At 41.2% G+C, this 19917-nt stretch overlaps 1 protein-coding gene and 1 non-coding gene across 2 annotated transcripts; one reads left to right on the plus strand and one right to left on the minus strand.

Moving 5' to 3' along the window:
• Positions 1-4385: 4385 nt before the first annotated feature.
• Trnaf-gaa (transfer RNA phenylalanine (anticodon GAA)) lies at positions 4386-4458 on the minus strand. Its single transcript has one exon. It is a non-coding gene; the product is annotated as a tRNA-Phe (tRNA).
• Positions 4459-10185: 5727 nt separating this feature from the next.
• LOC143279440 (ras-related protein Rab-40C-like) lies at positions 10186-19714 on the plus strand. Its single transcript, XM_076583486.1, has 6 exons — positions 10186-10578; positions 14407-14467; positions 14896-14956; positions 15510-15587; positions 16524-16746; positions 17716-19714. Exons 1-6 carry the CDS (start codon positions 10395-10397, stop codon positions 17952-17954), a joined length of 846 nt encoding a protein of 281 aa, XP_076439601.1. The 5' UTR covers positions 10186-10394; the 3' UTR covers positions 17955-19714.
• The last annotated feature ends 203 nt before the right edge of the window (positions 19715-19917 follow it).

The following is a 19917-nucleotide window of genomic DNA, read 5'->3' on the forward strand; positions in this document are numbered from 1 at the left end:
AACAGAAAAAAATGTCTTCGGTTCATAGAATTGTTGAAATACTGATGGTGAATCTCTCAGTTTGATTTTTGAACATTGATGTAAATTGTATGCAGTTTTATGTACTTGGACAAAGCATTGAAACCTTTTAGAGGAAAACTTTGGAAGAGAAATGATGAGATTTAGGTGAAATATAAAAAGACCACATTTGAAACAAACCATGGCCTACGTTTCACTTGGATATTTATCATGGGTATCCACCTGTTGCAATGTCTTTAATGTGAATACGGTCATGTCATACATAGCACACCTGTTTGTGCAGGATTGTAATGCAATGTTCAGCTCTGCCCCTGAACTCATTTATAACAGAACAATCATGCAAACGTATGCTATTGAGTCCAAAGTCATATAGTGGATAGTTTTACTGTATACACTCCAGTACACATTATGAAGGTTCTGTTTCAGTATGGGTGCTCTACATGCATCTCTTTTTTTTCCATTACCACCATTGAATTTTTCGATAGGTATGCTATCTGAAATCTTGAATACTTTCAGCCACCACAGCAGAGTGGTAGCAGTGAAGGGTCTCCTCTGGTGTCTGGCCTTCTGGCGACCTGACATCGATAGTTCCCTGTAGACTTCTGACACTGAGACAAACTGGGTATGGCTGTGTTTGGGGGACTCAAGATGAGCGGCTAGGGAGTAATGCCGCTGAGATGGGACAGCAAAAAAAAAAACCCCAGAAAATTGAATACTTTTCATTGGGATAATATTCCCTATTTATGAAGTTAACAGAAAGAATTTTGTGGGATTTCTTTCCAGCTGCTTTGACTAACTCTTGTGTGGTTCAGCCTTTGAAAGAGTTGAATGCAGTACTGAATTTAAATAATCTCTGGTTATATGTTCATATCTGAATTGCCGGTGAGTATAAAATTTGTCACAGATCATGCATGTTCTTTTCCTTTATGTGTAAGTGTGTATTTGAAAATAGATTTCTCTCACCCAACCCCACCCAGTTTTGGGTGGGTTTTTTTTGGGGGGGGGTGTTGGGTGGGGGGGGGGGGGACATTTGGGACTTGTGCCAGTTTCAGATGCTGGCTGTGAACTGATAAAATCAAAAGTCCTTGGGTGAACTGTGAAGTGTTTCAAGATGAACTGTATCCTTAGAGTGCTCCCAGCTTTGTTTTGAGATGCATATCAAACCTTGTTCCTTCTGCCTACCTCCCCTTTCCCCAGGAAAGGTGTGTATATATATATATATATATATATTATATATATATGATATAATATAATCAGAAACATAAAAGGACCTTCACTCCAGCAGCTAGCTGACTGGTTCACTTTGTTTGGGATGACAACCACATCAATATACAGTAATTGAAACTGATTTTCTGACAGAAGCAGCCAATTTCATTTTCTAATTACAGCAGATGGTCATAAGCAATGGATAATATCCAGTCATCCTACCGTAGAGCTGAGAATGAGAATGAAGGCATTGAAAGAAATGATTTTCTACCTGAGCTAACAAACGCGTGCGCACGCGCACATGCACACAAAAATTCTGCATATGTAGTCAGACAACACTTAATGAACAGCTTTCTCGAGCGTTTGCTGTGTTGGAAATGATAGATATCAAATATTGTGCTTAAAGGATAGTTTGAAAAGCACATGTGAAAGCAACATGGAAGTATCTTCATCCTCTATTTTCAGTTGCAAGCATTGGATCCTTTCAAGTTTAGTCTGTCTCAATTTTTTTCAGATCAGTTCTTGATGGTCAGTGCGACACTTTAATGGAGATATATAGTTGTTCTTTTTCACCCTGTGCAACTGCTATGGTTGGCTCCTCCTCTCATCTTTTTTGAGTACATTGTACATCATTTAACAGGCCTTGGTGGAAAAAAACAAAATTGTTTTTTCTCCAAAGGTCATTTGGAAAACAAGTATGCATGCATTAAGTATCTACATTCGCTTTTCCTGGGGATTGGGTTTCCGCCTTGCCATAATCTTTTGTTTTTTTCAGGTTGTTTTTTGTTTTGTTTTGTTTTTTCTTAAAATAAGATTGCCATTATTGACAAAAGTGTGAATTACTGACCGTGATTGTTTTCATACAGGTGTTCATTCATGTAAATTTTTGATGGCGCATGCCATGCCTTTCATGTTCTTTGTGTTTGATTTTGGTTTGGTTTCCTGTTAACATCCAGTTATAAGGAACTTGGAAGGAGTGTCTCTTTTTACCAGACATAAGTGAAGGGCCTGTTGAACATGATTGTGATACTTGTTGATGTATGTTTCAGTCTTGTGTTTATCCTGTAGATCCATAGTATTGATTTCCTTTGTTTTATTTTCCCAATTTACAGAACGAACAGTTTGTGTTATCCGTGTATTGTGAGAGTACAACAGAAATAAAGAAAAAACACACACAGTGATTGTGGTATTAATACCCTGGTGTTAATTTTGGACATGAATAAATTTTCTGGTTTTCATAAATGTTCTGGACTCTTTATGTGATGTATGTGCACATACACACTCATACCCCCCCACCCCCCACCACACACACACACACATAGCCACACATTCCCCCCCCCCCCCCCACACACACACACACATACATATTAAAAGATGTGTTGTCTTTTGACCAGAAATGTAAAAGAAACAAATATCCTCCATATTGTGTGCACACTCAAGTCTGAGGTACAGTTCACAGACGCCCTAGATCCTGACTGGAATAATGTGTATGAAACTTAAGAGGAAAATTATCTATCAACCTATATTTCATTGTCATTTTCCGACTCAAACACACATGTATGCATTCCATGGGCATGTGCACACACGCACACACCTAAACGTACAATCACACACACACAAGCACACACACACACTCTTAGGCTTGCCCATCATCATAATGATAGCACTTTGATATAGTGTGAAGAGAAATGAGTTGGGTAATAGACTCAAATTATTAATAGCACGCCTCAGTTATATGTTGTATTCAACATGTGGGCATTTTTGACACATTTACATATTTGTCATTCATGTTTATTATGTTCTTTCGTCCATTTTTTGTTTTTCTCCACACACCCCAAAAGTGGTGGAAGTAAATGAAATCTTGAATCATGAGTGAGAAACAAGAATTGTTCCTCTTTTTCCCCCCCTAATCTGATGCTTGCAGCTTTCATACCTGGATTTAATGATAATTGATGATTCAGCTACATCATTGGTAAATTTGTATCGTACTGTATTGTATTGTAATGTATTACTATTTTTGTCACAACAGATTTTTCTGTGTGAAATTCAGGCTGCTCTCCCCAGGGAGAGCATGTTGCTGACAGCACCACCCATTTTTTTTGTATTTTTTTCTGTCTGCAATTTTATTTGTTTTCCTAATAAACGGGAATACCAACACTTTCTTCAATACAGCAATGTTAACACACACACACATAATATTCAAAATTGGATGACTCTAAATAAGTTACAATTGAACGCGGACAAAACTGAAGCAATGATCATAGGAACTAAACAAAAACTCTCTTCCATTACAACTAATACAATCAAACTTGGCAGTACATCCATCCCTCTGTCCACTTCAGTCAGGAACCTCGGCATTGTCCTTGACAACACACAGTCCATGCAAACATTTATCAATCAGACATGTCAATCCTGCTACTGTCAACTGCGGCGCATCAGTTCCATCCGGAAATATCTGTCCACTGACGCAACATCTAGACTTGTCGTTTCTCTCATTCTCTCTCGCCTTGACTACTGTAACTCTCTATTGTCTGGTTTGGCTGCTTCATCCATTCAGTCCCTTCAGCACATACAAAATTCTGCTGCCCGACTCGTCCTCAGAAAAAAGGTCTGAGCACACCACTCCTCTTTTGCAACATCTCCACTGGCTCCCTGTCTCACACCGAATAAAGTACAAGATCAGCACTCTATGCTACAAATGTATTCACAAATCAGCCCCTTCCTATCTCTGTGGCTGCCTTCACCTCTACACTCCATCTCGCTCACTACGATCAGCTTCGGATCCACTCCACTTACACATACCCACATTCAAACTCTCGACTGTTGGCCACCGTTCTTTCTCTGTCTCTGGACCTTGCAATTGGAATGAACTTCCTCTTTCGCTTCGTCAAGTCTCCACACTCAGCTCTTTCAAGACTGGCCTTAAAACCCACCTCTTCCCAAAGTAGCCTCCCTTCCCTGCCTCTTCCTTGTCTTTTTAGTTTTTTTTCAGTTTTAGAGTTATGCTTGCGTGAGAATGACTGGTGCGAAAGCGCTTTGATTTGTTTATGCACAAGATTTAGCGCTATATAAGTACCATTATTATTATTATTATTATAATTGTTTTTTTGAAGAAGATTTAAAAAAAAAAAAAAAAGTGTCAACCGCCGGATTGTGTTCCGTGCCGGAACCCGGGATTGAACCAGGGACCTTTAGATCTTCAGTCTAACGCTCTCCCAACTGAGCTATTCCGGCTGACAAATATGTGGTTAAAATCAAGTGAGATAATGCCAGAACAAGCAAGGCAACGATTGTTGATGGTGTGAACTGGTCAACCGTGACCAACAAAAGAATATTGGTATAATTTCCAAGCCAACATATTGTACAAATTTCTTCGAAACGGAACAGTTTCCCAGTGACACTGAGCAACACACTAGACACCACGTCCCTGGCTTCAGGGATATTTTCCCACCCCTCTTATTTAATTGCGGCCAATCAGTGGCAGCCTCTGAATGTGTGAGTGCGTGTGTGTGAGAGAGAGAGAGATCGAGTGTCTCAGTGAGTGTGTGTGTTTGTGTGCGTGCGCGAGTGTGTAAGTGACACATGTGTCAGGAGAGCTCTGTTTACGTGCGTGTCGGTGTGTGTGTGTGTGTGTGTGTGTGTGTGTGTAGAGGATGAGGTATGTGTGTATGCAAGAATGTACCGTGTGTTGGAGCAACGGAATATTGGAACGTGCGGGGTGTGTGTGTGTGTGTGTGTGTGTATACGGTGTGTGTGGCCGGCCGGGCGCCGGGGGAGGGGGTATGGGCGTATGTGTGTGTGTGTGTGTGTGTGTGTGTGTGTGTGTGTGTGTGTGTCAGTGTGTGTGTGCGTGCGTGCGTGTGTGTGTGTGTGTACATGTGTTTGTGACACGTGTGTGTGACACGTGTGCATGTGTGTGCCGTGGAAGCTGCGATACGTAGTCTAGGCATGAGTGTGTGCCAGGACATACTACACACTAAAACCGTGTGGGATATCAGTGTCTATGGCCAGGAGGAGGCCGTAGGAGCTTGGGGGTCACTGACGGTGGGGGTTGCACTGAGTGTGATTTGGGAGACTGGTGTACGTGTATGTGTGTGCCGTTGTGTGTCAGTGTGTGTGTGTGTGTGTGTGTGTGTGTGTGTGTGTGTGTGTGTGTGTGTCCGTCCCGGGCTCGTGTACGTTTATGTGTATTTGTTTGTGCTTTCATGTCGTGAAACTGCATGTTTGTTGCATATCTGTTATGCCGGGCACTGAGTGTGTGTGTGTGTTTGCCGGTGTGAATGTGTGTCTGCATGTTTTACATTCATTTGCTTATTTGCTTATGTATCATTATCATTATTATTATTATTATTATCTTCTTTTTCTTTTATTCTCAAGGCCTGACTAAGCGCCGTTGGGTTACGCTGCTGGTCAGCCTGCATCTGCTTGGCAAATGTGGTGTAGCGGTGGATATTGTATTTCAGTGTCCGAACGCAGTGACGCCTCCTTGACGGAGCTACAGTACTGATACTGATATTGGTTAAACAGAAGCGTCCTCAGCTGTCAAAAGTCAACAGCAACAGCTGTCAACAGTCAAACCCGAACGCAGCCCAGATAAGCCTTCGATCAGAAAAGTACACATATACAATCCTCCTCCCGCGGCCGCCCCCCGGCCCTACACACACACACACACACACACACACACACACACACACACACACACACACACACACACACACACACACACACACACACACACACACACACACACACACACACACACACTTAAAATGACCTCCACAGACAAAATCTAAGAAGACAGCAAAGAACTTCATTTTGCAAAATATGTCAAAGCTGGAACGTGTTTGGAGTACTGATATGTTGATCAAATATCAAACAAGATCGACATGTAAATCAGAAACAGCCACTAATTTAATCAGCCCACCGCAGCAGATGTGCATGTAGCTAAGTATAATATACATATATACATATACAGGCAGACTCTGCAGTCGGATAACTTGATGTACATCATCGTATATCACTGAGTGTATATAGTGACCACTGCAGTGCTAATTAAGCTAGTTGTTCAGACTAAAGTATAGGTATACACCGAGGCATTTTAGAGGTACATAAACTATAACTGAAATGCATTTTTGACAGTGAATTGACTTTTGATGCGCATGCACATCTACAGTATGCGGCAGCCAAACAATGTTGGCCTACTATATGTAACCAATACATCAGTGAGACGGCATCGATAGTTCATCATTGTAATATCCCCGGGTACCGTAGATTGTATGTATGGTGGTATGGAACTGAATGGACTGGTACTGTATAAATCATCAGTCTTTAACAGAATCTGAATAGGTGTAAATTCAAGAAAGTTAGGTCACACGTACACCACTGTACGCGAAATACGCACACTCCGATCATGCAGTATTACCGTGAATTGCCGGCTGCACATCCGTACGTGTCACCCCCCTCCCCCTTGTACCCCCACCTCCTCCACGGAATGACAGTTTCAGTTTCAGTTTCAGTAGCTCAAGGAGGCGTCACTCCGTTCGGACAAATCCATACACGCTACACCACATCTGCCAAGCAGATGCCTGACCAGCAGCATAACCCAACGCGCTTAGTCAGGCCTTGAGGGGAAAAAAAGGTGAATAAATAATAGATAAGCTTACACAAATAAATAAGTAAATAATAATTATAATGTTAAAAAAAGGTGAATAAATAATAGATAAGCTTACACAAATAAATAAATAAATAAATAATAATTATTAAAAAACAAACAAAAAAAACAAAACAAAACGGAATGACAAAGCGAGGAAATGAGATCGAGAGAGATACAGACAGACATTGACTGACAGACAGACAGCCGGAGAGAGAGACAGAGACAGAGAACCTTGGAGAGAGAGAGAGAGAGAGAGAGAGAGAGAGAGAGAGAGAGAGAGAGAGAGAGACAAGACAAGACAAGACAACTATGAGACAAGACAGAGTCTTTTGTCCGAGGACAATAGATAAGCATGCACTGTTTGCATCCAGTCCCCGCCCTGAACAGGCCTGGTCCACGTACACTACACAATATCAATAATCATAAGCATGGTGTTAATGAAGATACATCAAAAGAAACAAAAACAACAAACCACCATTGCACACACACACACACACACACACACACACACACACACACACACACACACACACACACACACACACAGCGGGGGGCGTGTGTGTGTGTTTTCGGGGGGTGGGGGTGGGGATATCGACAGAGTAAGCCGGAGAGAGAGAGAGAGAGAGAGAGAGAGACAGACAGACAGACAGACAGACAGACAGACAGACTCGGAGTAAGCCGGAGAGAGAGAGAGAGAGAGACAGAGTAAGAGAGAGAGAGAGAGGGGGGGATCTGAGACAGAAAAAAAACAGACACTGAGACAGACAGAAAGAGACCAAAACTGACACGAGGACTTAACTGACACATGCAGCAAAGTCAACTGACCGGCAAACGCACGCACGGTGTGGACGATCAATAACTTTGATTAGAAAAAAAAAGAAAAAAAGATTTATGTAATCCTCAATATATCGTGCAGTTTGTTGTTTGTTGTTGTTGTTGTTGTTTTACCAGTCGTCATCATCGTCGTCGTCGTACGGTCGTCATCATATCACACAGCTACGTCACTATGATCACCATCATCATCATTCATAAAACTATCCACGTCGGTATGCAAGGTAACTGACCTACGTCTAGCACCATATTGGTTTGTGATTCGCCTTCAACAGTTTGAATGCTCTTGAAGACAAGACAAAAACAATGTTAACCGACATTAGAATCATAGTATGACTAATTATCATGATACCAAGTAATTCCAGTCCATGTTACGCGCTGTTTACTTGACTTTTACATCAGGGAAACTGAAACTGCCGAGTCATTCCTAACAATGCGACCCGACTAACTAGACCTGTCATGAATACACCTGTCTCAGTTCAGCTTCCACTGACTCGAGGATCGAACACTGGTTAAAGGTCACGAGGTCTGTTGTCTGTTGTCACTTTCGTTATTGTCTGTGCCGCGAAAGTCTAGGCCTACCTGTCAGAAAACACGTAGGCATGCACACGTGCACAAAATAATTAATACGGATTCCGACCGATCTGACATGACTCATGACTGATGTGCACATCGCAAAAAAGCAAGTGCACGCGAACGTGTTAGAGAGAGAGAGAGAGAGAGAGAGAGAGAGAGAGAGTGTGTGTGTGTGTGTGTGTGTGTGTGTACAGCACACTGTGACTCGACACACATACTGACGGACAAACACACACACACACACACACACACACACACACACACACACACACACACTGACTCAGGCACGGCACTGATACCGTACACACACACACACACACACACACACACACACACACACAGTTAAGCGCTCCGCTGGCGAAACCCAAGTCAAGTTAGTTGAGTTCGACCGACGGCAGTATTATTGTTCGTGGCTGTGCCCTTAAGGTCAAGTTGTTCTGTCAGGGGTCGTTTTGGTAGTAAGGTTCAGTTGGTTGTGTTGTGGGGTCGTAATAAGTGTTATTTTGTGGGTGGGGCGGGGTGGAGAGTGTAGGGTTATTGATTTGTGATTTGTTCTTCTCAGCCGGTTCCGTCAGTCGGGGCTGCAGTTGTTGTTATTAAGGGGGGTCGTTTCCGAAACCCACACTAGCTGTTGGACTGATACGGGGCTGCAACTTGAGGGATGTTGGGAGGCCACACGGCCAGCAATGCCATGGATCGAGTGACAGCAAGCGCCGGTCTTCTACTAATTACAAGTCTGTGGGTGGATTCTGTGACCACAGTGGGACTCCCCGGGCGCAGAATGCAGAAGAGAGACGGCCGGCTGAGCATCATTGTTTTCTACTCACTGAAGTTGAGCCTGAGGACACGCTACACATCCCAAACTGCACTATAATGGCGCCGGGGGCTAATGACGATGTCAGTGAGGTCTCAGTCGAGCTACCGGGGCCATCAGTACTAGCCGGCCGGTACAGTGCATGTTGGTGGTCATGTACAAAATATTGTCATTATTCTCTTGTAAGGTTGTTCAGTGCATGAGATGGCTAGCCCGGCCGGCATGTAGGACTGACTGTACCGTACCGGTTTAACATTCGGGAATTATTATATTCATCAGTATAACCGCTATTTGCGAACCGATTAATTGGTTTCATCTTTGACTGACGATTCAGTTAATTGGACGGCATCTTAAAAAAACAACAACAACAAAGTGACAACAACAAAAAACAAAAACAAACCAAACCAAAACAAACAAACAAACAAAAAACCTCAGAGAGAGAGAGAGAGAGAGCTCAAAGCTGGATGTTATTCGTCCTTGTTGATTGACTTTGCATTTCCGAGTGTATTTGCTTAATTGTTGTTGGTATATATTCCGCCACGCGGCCCAGATATGGCAGACCCAGATCCAATAATATTGATGGCATTTTTACAGTCCTATTGAAAGTTGTTGTTTCTGGTTTGTTAAAAAAAAGGAGATCATCAATAAGTCTTTTTTCCACATCCGCAGCAATCCTCATCGGTAATCTCATGAAACAAAAAATGATAACACCGTGGCTATTACGTGCCCGACACTTCGTGAACATTCGCTGTTAACATAGCCACTCTCTTACGGAAAAACCAGTTTCTGCATGATGTGTGCAGGCGAAAAGTTGTCTTACCGCAGGTTATCCCCGGCTTTTTTTCTCTCTCAATAATTTGCTCAGGAAAATCATGGTTCTAAAACCGATTCCAAAAGTGAATCGATAAGCAATTTAATGACAGTACAGTGATCACATATTGGTGTTGTTCATTTATTGGAAGAAAAGAACCAAACAGTGAAAAAAAAAAAAAAAAAAAAAAAAAAATGACATGTTAGATCACTCCCCGTGTCCGTGAAAAACGCCGTGAGCACACATTGACAAGGCGGTCTTCTAGGCACTCACCGGTCGAGGCAATCGTAAACAACATTAATAGATCTATCAATCTGCGTTGCACACGCAGGATCATAAGTTGTTTGGAATCTGATTCTCCAGATAAACCACTCTTTTTACAGCGTGAATCGCTTCACAAGGACAAAGGAAGTATGTGTCACAGCGTCTTTTCTTAAAAGAAATGTGACTTGGTGGAAGATTCAAACGACGATTTCACACGAGCAATGTGCGAATTATTCACACCAGTGCTGCGTGAATTACCGCGATCTCCGCGGTTGCCCAGCTCTAAACAGTATGATTATTTACTGAAATTTCTCCTTGTTGGTGACAGCGACGTTGGAAAAGAGGAGCTGTTGAAAGAAATGGACGATGGCGCCTCGGAATCTCCCTATGGCTACTGCACAAATGGTATGCTAGCTGGAGCAGCAAAATTGTGTGTACCGTGTACAGCTTAAACATATTTTACGAATAAAACAATACAAATAAAATACTTAATTATTAGTGAATCTTTCACTTGTTGGGAAAGTGGTTTTCATGGCCTGTACAAAAACGTGCGTGCGTGCGTGCGTGCGTGTGTGTGTGTGTGTGAGAGAGAGAGAGAGAGTGAGAGGTTACATTTTTCAAGTCAAACAGGGAATGATTTTGTGACCTGGCCATGTATTGATACATTATTTAAGACTAATCATATCATTCTTGGCAATATCATTCACATTAACATATAGAATTCAGGTGACCTTGAAATGTTACAATCAGGAATATTTGTAATGTTGAATGAGGACTTTGAATAGAAAAAGAACAGAAAACTCAAAAAGAAAGACAAGACAACTCATGGAGAAAGCCATACATTGCATTTTTGTGCCGGAGTCATACTAAAAGATTAAACTGGTTTGCCATGCAGATTTGTTTAGAAATTTATTTTTTATACTGTATAAATTTCTATAATCAAAAGTATCACACACACACACACACACACACACACACACACACACACACACACACACACACACATACTCACTCATTCACACACACACCACACACACACACACACACACACACACACACACACACAGACCAATTTGGCTGGATACATGTGTGAGCATGCACGCATACAGAGTGACACACACCTGCAAACAGACACGTGCATGTGTGTGCATGACCACATAAAGAGCAGCTCAGTCATTTACTTGTATATGTAAATTACTCTTCTGTCATAACAGATCTTTGTGTGAAAATCTGGCTTCTATCCCCAGGGAGAGCATGTCACTACAATTGAGAGCCACCTTTTTTTCTTCCTGCAGGTGTATTTCACTATTTGTTTTCCTGTCAAAACATATTTTTCAATGGAATTTTGTCAGGCACAATACCTTTGTTGTTGTTGGTTCTTTTATGTGCACAAAGTGCATGCTGCACATAGGACCTGAGTCTATTGCTTAATCTTAATGACATGGTTGTGACACATTAAGACACTTTCCTAGAGCTGCCGCTCAAGCCTTTAAGTCTAGCATTACTCTTTTTTCTTTCAGACTCCAACATTCCCACATTGTGTGAACATTGCAACTTTAGACCTTACCAAACATATTGGGCACACATATCTGTAGATCTTGATTTGTGAATATTTTTTTACAGTCTGTTCAGGATGACATCAGTGAACATGTATTTTCTTCTTTAAAAAAAAAAAAAAATTACATGGTGGTATATGAGTCACACACACAGGCACACACACACTCCTATTCCTACACACATTATGCACACACACGCACACATACACACATACATATTTTGATACTATGTATACACACACACACACACACACACACACACACACACATGTGAATGCATGAAAATACCTGAGAACACACACACACAGATGCACACACTACACAGACACAGACACACAGTTTTTGTCATTATGCAATCCATAAACCCAAAGTAAGCAAGAACTCCGCATGAACTTTGCTGCAAAACTTTTCTTTGGCAGTGGGGAGCAAAACTTTTAACTGTCATTTGCAAATTTTGCTAGTCTTTGGGCAGATCCCATCTCGACTGAGAGCAGTGTTCAGCGAGATTCCCCAATATTTACTAGGCCCATTACTTCAGCAAGGCGTCCTTGTCACTGTATGTAAATTTTGATTCTCGAAGATATCTCAAAACCAAGTTCCCAGATGAGGTAGTTGTAAACAATGTTTTGCTCAGTTGCTGCCTGGGCTTTACCTTCGCTGGCTATCGTGGGTTGTACATGACCCAGAAGGGTACAAAAACGCAAATATCTCAGCCAGTTCTTAATATTTTTCTACGAAATTTCAGAAATGCTTCCTACACCTAAAAGGCCAACTTTTGCTAAAAAAATGAAAGAAATTCATTAATTAGTTAATGAGTAATTAAAGGTGGCGTTTTAACTACACATGGACGCTTGTGTGGGTTGTGTATGACCCATGCTTTTTAAAGAGGAAAAAATGTGGCCACCCCTTGAAAGCTTGTGTGGGTCAATCATGCATGGCCCATACCTTTTTAACAGTGATTTCAGAAGGTCTAATTTGCAATTAGTGAAGGAAAATAAAGAAGTTTTACTTTCAATAGCCTCACTACCCCACTACTCTCCCACTACCCTACCCCCCCCCCCCCCCCCCCAACCCCCCAACCCCGCCCTATCCCTTTCGCCTGTCTTCAGCTATAACCCCCTTCCATCCCTTTCTCTAACAGCATGTACCTGTGTGACTGAATATCTTTGATTGTGCGTGTATAGGATACTATGAGTCATCTCTCTCTCTCTCCCTCTGTCTCTGTCTCACTGTCTGTCTGTCTGTCTGTCTCTCTCTGTCTCAGTCTCTCTCTCTGTCTCAGTCTTTCTCTCTCTCTCTCTCTCTCTATCTCTGTGTGCATAAGTAGGGTTTGTATACATGTATGTGCATGTGGTGTTATGCGTTTGTGTGTGTGATCAGTTGTGTGTGTGAGTGTGTGTGTGTGTGTATACATGTGCGTTTGTGTTAATGCGTGAGCATGTGTTTCTTCTGAGTGTATGTGTTTGTGTGAGTTTGTGTGTGCGTGCGCGAGCGCATGTGTGTGTAATCAGTTGTTACAATATGTTTTCCTTTTCTATATTTTGTTATAAGCTTTGGAGGAATATACAGGTTTTTGTCTCTTTATTAAGTATGGGTCATGCACGACCCACACAAGCTTTGGAGGAATATACAGGTTTTTGTCTCTAAAAGATATGGGTCGTGGACGACCCACATGAGCTTCCGTGTGTAGTCAAAAGCGATAGCGGTATGGGTCGTGGACGACCCACATGAGCTTCCGTGTGTAGTCAGAAGCGACAGCCAGTGAAGGTTAAAAATGTTGTTCATCGCAAATCGATGCTTCCTCTTTTCTAAACATTTCTTCTTCAATGACAGGAGAACTGCATTCAGAATTCTCTCATTTTCAACACAGTGTCAGATTGCTTACTTTTATCGTTCAGTTGCCATGATTTCAATCAAAACTGGTGGGTAGATTACATATGGCTATGGGTGGATGGACCTTTTTTCATTGCATGCAGATTTCTCATGAATTCTTCACAAGCCAGTTTTGCATAATTTTTTTCAGGTCTGTGGAATTTCACCTTAATGGAATGAATAAAAAAAATGTAATAATAATAATAATAATGTACATTTATACAGCGCCCTTTCTCTCAAAGAGCTCAGGGCCCTTTACATGAAAGAAAAATATTACAAGTTACATAAAAAAAACCCATTCATGACCTCTCTTTCTAAAAAAAAACCTTCCCCCTGGCCCCCCACACACTCTCCCTTTCCCATTCTACATACATCCAAAGTGAGCTGACATGGGTGGTGATGGAGAACAAGGAAGCTGAGAGTGCTTATAGATTGATTTTTAAAAAGATGAGATTTAGTGATGAGCAAAAAGCAGAAATATAATCAGATGCATGGATGTGATGAGGAAGGTTGTTCCAGATGTGAGGAGCAGCAAAGAAGAAAAAACGTTCACCATAGGTTCTTGTAATGTTGTATTGACATGAGGAAGTTTCAAAAGGTAACAGTCAGAGGAAGAGCAGAGATTTCTTGCGTGAGATATACAGAAAGTGATTGGATGGCTTTGGGATGGTGTTTCCTGAGTGGAATTAAAATGCTTTTGTCATGAGTGTATGAAGTGTAAGGCACATTTGTGCCATAACAGAATAGATTCATGAATATATTAGTTAAAATATTATATAAACATGTTTTTTACTTTAAATTTCAGGCATTGACTACAAAACAACCACGATTCTTTTGGATGGGAAAAGGGTCAAACTCCAGTTATGGTAAGTAAAGCTGTTAGTTTTTAAATACAAGCTTTTGTCGTGTCTCATATTGTGCAATTTATTATAATTCATGTTGTTGGTTTATTAATTTTGTTTTATGATATTTATCTTTTTCAAACTACATTCTTTAATATAAAGAAGACAACCTTTTCTTTTGTTTTGAGGGTAAATGATTTTTAGAACATCTCATCTTAAAATCACTTGTTGATAGAACAGTGTTTGATGATCTTCAGAAAAGTCTTCTTTGGTCTGCATTAAAAAAAATCTGTGGCATTAATTATGATAACACTTGCCTCACCCAGAAAAAAAAAGTGCATCAAATTTTTCAGTTGTGAATCACTCTTCATGAGTAAGTGTACGTGTACACATTGTCACGTGTATGAATTTTATTTTATTTTATTTTATTTTATTTTTTGTTATGATTTCAGGGATACTTCAGGCCAAGGCCGATTTTGCACCATCTTGAGATCATACTCTCGAGGAGCTCAAGTATGTGACGTCCCCCCCCCCCCCCCCCACCCCCCACGCCCCCACCTCCCCCTCCTTTTTTTTTTGCCTTTATACTTGCATGTTTTTTGTTTTTTTATTCTCTTTTTTTATCAGTTGATAGTTTTAGGTACAGCAGTTAAACATTGTGTTTCTGTATCTTTAACCTTGCATGGCTTTGGCATGTAGGAAATCTACATATAAAAAAACCCAGAACATAAGGTACTTTACAGTGCAGCACAACACTATTCACAGTACTTTGCACACAGCAGTATTGAACACTCAGCACAGTACAGTATAATAAACTATAAAACAATGCAATATAATGCACTGTAGTGCAGTACAAAACAGTATTTTAATATAGTTCAAAGCAGTACACTTTTTTAAGAGTAAGTACTAAGTTCAACAACACAGTACACCACTACAGTACAATGTAACCCAGTTCCACTCCAGTCCATGCAGTGCACTGTAGTCCTGTCCAGTTCTTTGCACTCAGGAATGATGTGGCAGAGACTATACAAACAGCAGCTTTATGAAAAGACCATGACTGTTGCAGGGAATTCTCTTGGTGTACGACATCACCAACAGGTGGTCTTTCGATGGCATCGACCGCTGGATAAAGGAAGTCAACGAGGTAGCTGTTTGTCTACTCTACACCTTGCTTTTATCCATCTCCTTGATTTTTTTTGCTTGTTTCTGAGGTTATAGGTGTGGGAGAAGAGATTATTTGTTTTGAAACTTTGAGGAGACCTGTTTTACATACATGTAATGATGTTTTGTTGTTTGATTGTTGAGTGAGTTGGTTAGTTACTTCTTCCTTTTTTTCTTCTTGTCCTTCTCTTTCTGTCTTTTTTTTCTGTGTGCTTTTCTTTATTTTCCTGTCTTTTCTCCTTTTAAAAAAATCAATGATTTTTCTTTCAATCTTTTCTCTTTCTGTTCTGTACATAATTATGTGACCTGGTTGGAGACATAATTTGACAAAAAACAAGAACGCCAGAGAATCGACAGACAGAAAATACGAAAAAACTTAAACGTATGGAGAGCACAGGAACAGGAGTCATGATGGCTGCCATCAAAAGAGGGCGCTAGCCAGGGGGACAAAGGGGAGGTTACCTACTTCTGGGAGGTTATCAGCCGTAGTACTTTCGTTTTCTCCACATAGGCGGATAGTAGTTTGCACAGGACAGGAATGTCAGACCCCTGCCGGAGTCTGCACTAGTTGGGTCACGGTAAGTATGTTATTTAAACGTAATTTTAGATAGAAAATTTCCTTTTTTTCCCCTTCAAAATATGAAGCAGTACATGGATAATGGATCAATGTAATAGTTTGTGTTCATGGTATCATGATTTTAAGATTTGTTACAATCAAAATTTTTTTTCAGTGATGCACATAATTCACACAATGCACACCCATACAAAGACATACAGACACAGAGACACAAAGACACCATCACACACAGACACACACAGACACAGACACAGACACACACACACACACACTCTAAAAAGATTAAGAATAATGACTTAGTACAAAAGCACTTTTGCAATTGAAAAAAGAAAATGTTTGCAGCATGCTCCAGGAGTTCCCAAGATTCTGGTTGGCAACAGACTTCACCTGGCTTTCCGACGTCAGGTAGACGAGTCTGTTGCCGAACACTACGCCTTGAAGAATGACATGGCTTTCTTTGAGGTCAGCCCCCTCTGCGACTTCAATGTGGTTGAATCGTTTGCTGAACTGTCTCGTCTAGCTCTGAAGAGAAATGGCATGAGTCGAGCACTCGGTCATAATAGAGGTGAGAGGTTTTGCTTTGTTATTATTTTATAACTATGTATACATCTTTGCTTTGTTTCTGTATGTGTATGAGTCACTTTTATATGTGTGCTTTTCCCCCTGTCTTTCATGCAGTATATTCCAAGGCCTGAGCAGAGCATCAGGCTTATGTACAGTACACATAATTGCTTTGTGTCTGTACACATCTGTGACTTTTTGTATGTGTGTGTGTGTTTTTTCTGTCTCATACAGTGTCTCAAGGCCTGAGCAGAGCATCAGGCTTATGTACAGTACACATAATTGCTTTGTGTCTGTATACATCTGTGACTTTTTGTGTGTGTGTGTGTTTTTTTCTTCTGTCTCATACAGTGTCTCAAGGCCTGAGCAGAGCATCAGGCTTATGTACAGTACACATAATTGCTTTGTGTCTGTATACATCTGTGACTTTTTGTGTGTGTGTGTGTGTATTTTCTGTCTCATACAGCGTCTCAAGGCCTGAGCAGAGCATAAGGTGCATGCTCAGGTCGGTCAACTGCCCCCTCCTCCATACCTCTCTCTACTAACCCTCTGGTTTAAGCAGACATGGTGTGGTGTATATGGATCAATCTGACACCACCTGGAAACAAAAATTGTATGCAATTATAAATGCATGTACATGTTCCCAGGTCTTCGCATATAGATCTGTATAACTGTTTCAAAACGTGAACATTTTTAGCTTTTTTTTTTATTGGCATGTATGAAACATTAAGTGCTGGTAGCAGTTATGATGACAGTAATGATTGTTTTCTTTGCATCGGTTGTTGATCATGACTAAGATGACAGTAATGATCACATCATGACAGTAACGATCATTACTGCTGACTGTGAAGACAGTTATGATCACGACCATGATGACAGTAACGGTTATTTTCTGCTGATAATGATGACAGTAATTAATGGCGCCTCCATTTTTATTATTAACATTTTAATGAGTATTTTCATGTATTTGCAGTGCTAAGCCTGCAGGAGCTGGCTTGCCGCACCATTGTCTCACAGACCACCATCTACAGCATCGACCACCTTCCCCTGCCGCCCATGCTCAAGTCTCACCTCAAGTCGTATGCCCAGACCAACAAGACACGGGCACGCATGCACAGCTTCCTTCACCGTGACAAGCACAAAAAGGCCAAGTACCTCAACCCCCAGGAGTCCCCACCATTGCACTGTCGCAAAACCTGCATCATCAGCTAGCGTTGTGTGGTTGATGTGTTGAGGATGTGGGGAAAGGACTCAGTTGTTCAAGAGACTTGTGCGGGGAAGTGTGAGAATGGAAAGATTGTGAGGAATGGAATGATTGACGTGTGTGTGTGTGTGTGTGTGTGTTTGTGTGTGTGTGTGTGTGTGTGTGGCGCTGGCACATGTATTTGTGTTTGTGTGCATGTGTGATTGCACACATGTGTATGATAGTACGCTGTTGAATGGGAAAAAAAGGATATGAATGCCAGCCTGTTGCAAATTTTTATCATGCATATTAGATCAAATTGTTGGTACATCTTCCAATCTTCTTTTCTTCTTTATCCAATTGGAGAGCCTCTAGTTAAACTGTATTCTCACTATAGCTCTTATTTCATGTGTCAGAGGTTGAAATGAGGCATTGAAATAGAGACCACACTGAAAATAATGAACTACGCACTTGATTTATCTACTGAGAACTTAGTTCTTTGTGGGAGAGAAAATCTCCTTGTGTGTGTGTGTGTGTGTGTGTGTGTGTGTGATGAGCATCTGTATGATACAAGGCACCTTACACCGTGTGAACGTCCACCCCCTTCTCTCTTCACTGCTCTCAGAAGCTGAGTCATAATCAGCAACTTCTTGCTGGTAGCTTTCTTCACTGCAGCTACTTTATTCAATGTCTTCATCATCCTTGTTGATGTCGAAACCTTCAGTTTGAAGCATTTCAATCACTTCAGCAGTGGTAAAAGTCGCTGTCGTGATCTAGTTTGCTAAAAAAATTTCCACTTGTATCGCCTGCGACGCCATTTTCGATACGTATGCAGATAAGCTTGTTGTGTGGGGTCCTGAACTTGCTGGCTCGCTGTGGGGTGTGTTGTTATGAAATCTCATGAAGAAACTTTCCATTCGACCCTTGACACGTTCGCAATGCCCAGTGTAGCTGCGATTGTTATGCTACCCCATGAGGAAAACGTGGAAAATTTTTTAATTGTTGAAACTGCTATAGCGTTCCGTCATCCAGAACGCTACCTTACGTCAGGAACGCTATAGCATTCCATCGTCCGGAGTGAGTTAAGTTCAATTTATTTCTTGAACCTGCTTGTGAAGATCAAGAAGCTGTAGCATCATTGATCATGTCCTGTGTCTTTGAAAGGAAAGAGTGCTGTCATGGGTGGACTTTTGCCGGAGACTGATTGATTCTTAGGTTGGTGTTCTTCCTTCGTTGGATCTAATACTTCTGTGTCCCTGTGAGAAATTAAAAAAAAAATCACGCTGGGAATTGCATCCTGGACTAAAGTCAGAGAAGGAAAAGCATAATAGTATTTCCTTTTGCGTGTGTGTGTGTGGATGGGATTTAAAAAAAAAAATTATTTGCTTTCAAGTTTTGTTTAGTGTGCTTTAATTTGGTGACGAATGCAAGTGTAGGGCATGTGTATGTGTGTGATTGATAAATGATATTGTAGGTGAGTGTGTATGGTCATGTATGCATTGATATGTATTAGAATTTTGTGTTATGTTTTAAACTTTGGTGTAATTTGTTTTGTTGTATGTATCGTCTTCTAGCATCTTGGGTTAGTTGGGAGGGATTTCAAAGCACAACTTAGCATGTCATGACAGTGAACATGGACTCTGTTGTATAGAATAATGCCTGTATCTTTGCATGATGATTTTTACACTTAGCTAGAGCGATGAAACATCCAGTGATGAGTGCGAGACAGACAAGAAGTGTATTTTGGAAGCGACGGGGAGGGCTGTTGGCAGGTGGAGGGGAGGGGAGGGGGGGTGGGGGGGGGGGGTGAGGTCACGCATAAGTCCAGACTCACTCCACTTCTGTTTCAATTTCTATTTCTTGAAGTAGTGATTCTGTCTCAACGCTATCATGTCTGAAAGTACTCCCCAGAGAGCGAGTTTAGGTATGTTCCCAGACATATCCTTTCTATGGTGGAAGTGGGTGTGTGCCTATATTTACTCTATAGGGTGG

Source organism: Babylonia areolata, chromosome 1, assembly GCF_041734735.1.
Source record: "Babylonia areolata isolate BAREFJ2019XMU chromosome 1, ASM4173473v1, whole genome shotgun sequence".
NCBI classification, from domain to species: domain Eukaryota; kingdom Metazoa; phylum Mollusca; class Gastropoda; order Neogastropoda; family Buccinidae; genus Babylonia; species Babylonia areolata.

Excerpts from the sequence above, each read along its gene's own strand:
- LOC143279440 (XM_076583486.1), top strand. The coding sequence starts at position 10,395 with ATGTGCGAATTATTCACACCAGTGCTGCGTGAATTACCGCGATCTCCG. Across the intron at positions 10,579-14,406 it reads CTATGGCTACTGCACAAATG|GCATTGACTACAAAACAACC; the intron begins GTATGCTAGCTG and ends TTTAAATTTCAG. Across the intron at positions 14,957-15,509 it reads CATACTCTCGAGGAGCTCAA|GGAATTCTCTTGGTGTACGA; the intron begins GTATGTGACGTC and ends TGACTGTTGCAG.